The sequence below is a fragment of the Petaurus breviceps genome, unplaced genomic scaffold (genome assembly GCF_028583685.1).
Source record: "Petaurus breviceps papuanus isolate PSGF00001 unplaced genomic scaffold, PetGlider_PUasm1.0 98, whole genome shotgun sequence".
In the NCBI taxonomy this organism is placed as follows: domain Eukaryota; kingdom Metazoa; phylum Chordata; class Mammalia; order Diprotodontia; family Petauridae; genus Petaurus; species Petaurus breviceps.
Genome location: NW_027187460.1, coordinates 35,648,225 through 35,654,142, shown reverse-complemented (window position 1 = coordinate 35,654,142; position 5,918 = coordinate 35,648,225). Strand labels below are relative to the sequence as shown.

General features: G+C 39.3%; 1 protein-coding gene across 5 annotated transcripts in view; it reads right to left on the bottom strand.

The window, feature by feature from the left end:
• ENPP2 (ectonucleotide pyrophosphatase/phosphodiesterase 2) overlaps positions 1-5,918 on the bottom strand; it is a 200,513-nt gene that overhangs the window by 33,462 nt on the left and 161,133 nt on the right. For 3 of the 5 annotated variants that reach the window (XM_069081248.1, XM_069081247.1, XM_069081250.1), the window contains one exon: positions 4,601-4,675. The exons of the other annotated variants lie outside the window; for them this stretch is intronic. In XM_069081248.1, the coding sequence (XP_068937349.1) occupies positions 4,601-4,675 (75 nt within the window). The remainder of the gene's footprint in view (positions 1-4,600; positions 4,676-5,918) is intronic. 5 annotated transcript variants of the gene reach the window in all.

The following is a 5,918-nucleotide window of genomic DNA, read 5'->3' as shown; positions in this document are numbered from 1 at the left end:
AGGAAGGAAGGAAGGAAGGAAGGAAGGAAGGAAGGAAGGAAGGAAGGGCCTTAGACTAAAAGGGCCAGTGTCTCCCATTGCATCCTGAGTCATCTCCAGTCATCCTGTTGAATATCTGGTCACAGGACCCAGATGGTTCCAGAGGAGAAAGTGAGGCTGGTGACCTTGCACAGCCCTCCCTCACTCAAATCCAAGTCATCCCTGAAGCCATGGTCATCTTCAAAAACAAAGGACAAACACAAACAACAAAGTCTAAAAAACACAGTTTTTCCATTCCTATTCCTTAACAGACTCAGTGGTTCTAGAGAAAACCACCAGGCTGATTCTACTAAAACCTCAACTAGGCTCTCATTCTTATAAATCAATTTCTTTAATCATCTTTGATAGTCTCCCTAATCTACTTCCTATGGTTGTTCCAAACCTTCTCCTCTGTCTTTAAGTGCAGAAACGAATTCCCCTGCTTTATCAGAAAATAACTTTTTGTTTTCCTATTCTATTGAGGATTTTAAAAATATCTGCTAGGAATTCTTTCAGCTCCCCTCCTCCAGGCTTCAAAATCTCCCTTTATCCACCACTGATCCTTAATCTCTCTAATAATAACTAACATTTATGTAGTGCTTACAATAGTCATTCTCAAAGTTTTAATTATCACCTCTATGAAAAGTATTCCAAATTTATATTTCCATGTATACTTTCTTCCTAGAACTCAAATTTTGTTTCTCCAACTGCCTTTTGGACACCTTCCCCCAGAAGTACCACCAGTATTTGTCTTGATATGTCTAAATCCATGCTAAGTGCTTTGCAATTATCATCTCATTTGATCCCGTAACAACCCCGAGAGGAGGTAGGTGCTATTATATCCCCATTTTATAAATAAGGAAACTGTGGCAAACAGACATTAAATGATTTGCCCAGGGTCTCTCAGTTAGTAAGTATCTGAGGTCAAATTTGAACTCAGGTCAACTTTACTCCAGCCCAGTGCTCTATTCACTGCACTACCCAGCTGCCTCCAAAAATCTCTAGCCTCAAAAGATGACATGACCCTCTTTCTTATCCATTCCCTCCTATGAACCTTGTTTTATCAGTCATCCTTTTTTTTTTCATCTGCCTCTCAACAAGTGCCTTCTCCTCTGCCTTCTAAGCTCCATCTCTCAAATCCCTACTTCCTTCAAAACTTAGGTTTTTCTACCATTTTCTACATTAGTGACATTGAACTCAAATAGAAATTGGGACCACTAAACCATACAGAAAGAATGTCTTGGGGCACATGTTGACTTAGAAAAATACATTATTAACATTCTCTGTATAGTCTTGTATTTTTATTTTGTTAAATATATCCCAATTATATTTCAATTTAGTTTGAGCTACACTGAGGATATTAATTGCAATGCAGCCTTCTAGTCTTTGACAGTTCTGTTCTACGTGAAGCCTTTCCTTAATTCCCCCCCTCCCCTCAGCTGCTAGCAGTCTCCCTCCTAAAACCAATTTACATTTATTTTGTATGTTACTTATAGACATAAGTGTATATGTCATCTTCTCCATTAGAATGTAAGATTCCTTAGGGCAAGGACTGCTTCACTTTTGTCTGTTCCTCCTCACTGCTTAATGCAAAATCTAACACATTAAAGGCAGCTAGCTGGCACAGTGGAGAAAGCCCTGTGCTTGGAATTAGGGAGACTGATCTTCATGAGTTCAAACTGGTCTCAGACACTCACTAGCTGTGGGACCCTGGGTAAGTCACTTAACCCTGTTTGCCTCAGTTCCTCATTTATAGCATGAGCTGGAGAAGGAAATGGCAAACCACTCCAGTATCTTTGCCAAGAAAACTCCACATGGGGTCATGAAGAGTTGGACATGACTAAACAACAAGAATAGCAAATATATATATATATATAAAGTAATTAATAAATGCATGTTGGATGACTGCTTTTAAAAAACCTCTTTATTTATCTGCCCTTTAAAGTTTTAGCCTGTATTTCTCATCCCTTTCAGTTCTAAACTTTGAAAGTAAACTATACTAGCTGCCTTCACCTCCTCCAGTCATTTAATCTTAAAACACCTTCAGTCTGGCTTCTGTCACTACCACTGCACTCAAACTGCTCTCAACCCCTCAATGCCTCTAAAATACTAAATCCAAGGTCAAATCCTTGACCTTTCTGCAGCAGTTTGATGGTTCTGATCGCCTGAACCTTCTAGATGTGTTCTTCTATGACACTGTCCTCTCCTAGTTCTCCAAACTATTTGACTGGTCCTTTTTGGTCTTCTTCAGTACAGCTTCTTCTTCTTTTAACCTAAGTCTCTCCAAGGCCTTCTCTATTCTTTCCCTTCACGACTTCAGCCATTCCCAAGGTTTTAATTATCACTTCTATGGAAATGATTCCAAATTTATATTTCCACATCCACCTCTTCCCAGAACTCAAATTTTGTTTCTCCAATTGTCTTTTGGACACCTTCCCCTACATGTCCCACCAGTATTTATCTCAATATGTGTAAAACTGAACTCAGCTAGCCCCAGCCTCAAAAAACCCATTCCTTCCTCCTTAATCCTTTCTGTTGCTAGTATGAATATCCTTCCCAGGCAACCAGACTCTAAACAAAGGAGTCATCCTTTATCTTTCCCTCCACCCTTCACATTCAACCAATAGCTAAATCCCACTAATTTTACCTGAACAATTTCTCTCAAATATTCCGCCCCCCCTCTACATTTATAAATCCACCAACAATTTACCATTCACTTAGATTATTACAATACTATTCTTAAAGGTCTTACTGGGTCCATTATTTACCTTTTCTAATTCATACTTTGTACTATTAATGAAATAATGGGTCAAAGCAAAGATCTAAATGTGTTAGCCCCTTCTCCAAACCTTCACTGGCTCCCTATTAAGTACAGGAGAAACTAAACTCCTTACCTTGCAGTCATACTCTACCACTATCAGTAGACTGGCTCTCACTGACCTACCTTTCCAGTCTAATTTCCCACTCCCTCCTCCTGTTCTACATTCCATTCACTAACTAGCTGATCCCTGAGTCCTGCACAGTCTGGCCTTTGTTCATTCACCTTCTCTCCAAGACAACACACCCTCCTCCACATTTCTAAGTCTTGAAAACCCTCTCATCCTTTAAGATTCAAATAAGATCCCACTTCTTCAAAGAAAACACCTGATTCTCCTTGCAATAAGTAATCTCTCCTTCCTTGAATTTCTTTCTTGCATTTTATCTACATCTCACCTTCACTTCTATTACATGCTACCTTGTGTCCTATGAATTTAAAATAAGAAAATATTTGGACCACACTCTGCACACCTTAAGGGGCTATGTAAATGAAGCTACTTTATTTTTACATTACATATCAATCAAATAAGATAATATATGTAAAGCACTTTGCAGATCTTCAAGAGCTATGTGAATGCCAGCTCTATTATTATTGTCATTGTTATCATATTATATCTCCCCCTATTGAACTATAAGCTAATGAGGGGCAGGACCTGTCATTCTTCATCTTTGCATCTCAGGCACCTACCATAATGCCATAGATTAAGCAGATACTCAAAAAAGAGGTTGGTAGATTTGAATTCACTCAATTAAATTTGGCACTGGGAGAGATTAATCAAATGAAGTGATCAAATGAACCAATGATTTAATCAAGTGGAAGGCTCTCTGTTGATCATTATTTGCAAACTGCAATTCAAATATGCATTATTTGAGCATTAAAGAAAGTGGTGATGAGTGTTTAAAGTAAGCAGCTTTGTCACATGAAGAAAGGAAATCTCCTCAGGTAAGACATTAAACAAACATGTATAAATAACATAAGTGTAAGCTTTAGAGGGTCACTCCTTCCACTGATGGCAGGGGGGCAGGAAGGATGACAGCTTGAATTTCAATTTTCAAGAACCTCCATCAAGGTTCCCAAATGTTGCCTCAGATAAATATGAGCAAAAGCATTCTCACAGAGAAAGCACTTCTCATAGGCAAGAAGCTCAAGACGTTTCACGCTAAATAAAGAAAAGAAGAAAACTTCCGTTCTTAAAACTTTCTCAGATAGCTATCAGAAATGGCAAGAGCCTTAGTCGATCTATTTTGGAAAGGCCAATGACTGAGTTGTCCTTGTTATAGAAAAATTGGACTTGGTAACCTGAGGGCAAAATATTTTGTGCTCGAGGCTTGGATGATTAAAGGTCCCCCAAATGATAATCAAATTATTCTCATTTCATTTTGGGGGAAAAAATTCCTGGCAATCACTTATTCAATTCTTTATACATGTTGTTTTAATTGGAGTGTTACCATTCTATGCAAATAACCAAGAAAACCCTTTGGAGTATACTTTGGAAGATCCCCCCAAGTAGAACCATTGATTTGAGGCAAAAGGGCCCACCCTGCTCTCACAGATTTCCCATGGATGTTTTGGGACTCATCCGAGTCATAACAAGAGGCATGAGCCTCATTTCATTTCATGCACTATACTTGGGAGACCAAAGTAGGAATTGTAGCCAAGGGAGATATTATTTGGGGGGGGGGGGAGGAAGCCACCAAATCAGAGCCGTCATACTTGGGGAACAGGCGAGCCAACCCAGACCTTCCTTCAAAACTCAAAGCAAACCTTTTCTAGGCTCAAAAATTCCATTAACGTTTTCCTTGTTTTCATTTTTGCTGCCTCTGAATTTTCTGGTTTCAGCTGGAAGCAGAAGCATCAAAATTCTATGAGAGGCTATTCTCATTTTATTTGTTCAACTTTAAGTGCTTACCAAACACATTCCTCAGAAATTTGAATACAAACCCAATATTCCGGATCTATTCCACTGGGGAAGCAAAGGATTAGCAGCTGCTTCTCATTGTAACTCCTAATCCTGCTCTGCTCACAGCAGGCATTTAACTATCAATTTAGAGTGTTTATTGACTCCACCAGTTGGGACACTCCCGCCATCTCCATCTCATTTCTGACTATTCCTAAACAGGAACCTTCTTTCACTGCAAGCCAGGGAAATTTGATGGCTGCCCCAAACTTGTTACTGGTTTGTTCCAACCTCTATGTCTTTATGCTATTTATTCTACTCCCTACTACCCAGCGTGTACACGTACACAAACACACACATGCATACACATACACACACACACACACACACACCTTCATCCTCTCCATCAAGAAACTCCCCTCTTTCAAAATCTTGAGAAAGATTCTCTTCCTCTAGTCAGCCTCCCCAAATTAACCCTATGCTCATTTCTGCTTGTTTTAAGGTCTTAAATTTTATTTTGTTTCAAGTTACATTTGTTTAATAACTATTTGTTTGGGCACCCATTATTGGCAAGGTATTGTGGTTGTCTGTGGAGGAATACACAAAAACCAGTCCCTGCTGTCCTGGAGTTTATCTAGTAAATTGTACATCAGTCTCCCTGGCTATATTTTAAGCTCTTCAAAGACACAGATCCAGATAGACAGACACAGACACAGACACAGACACAGACACAGAAACACACACACACACATATCCTTGTCTGTCTTACTGGGATAAGTTACCTACATTTCATTTTCCTCTGTATGCATTTGCACAATACATCCCCATGTTTGCAATGGAATTCGTCCTCATCTCTACCTCTCAAAATCCTCACCTTCCATCAAGGCACAACTGAAGTATATCCTACTCCACAAATTTTTCCCTGAGCTTCCAAGGTAACAGGATCATATGATCATAGATTTCTAGTTGGGAAGGGGTCTTAAAGGACATCTAAGTAAATCCTTCATACTTCAAATTAACGAAGGGATACTTTGAGAAGTTGTGATTTTGCTAAGGTCATATTGGTACCAAATGACAGATGCTGGATTTGAACCTAGGTTTTCTAGGATACCAAACCCAATCCTTATTCCACTGTACACTACTGCCTCTCTCTCTCTCTCTCTCTCTCTCTCTCTCTCTCTCTCT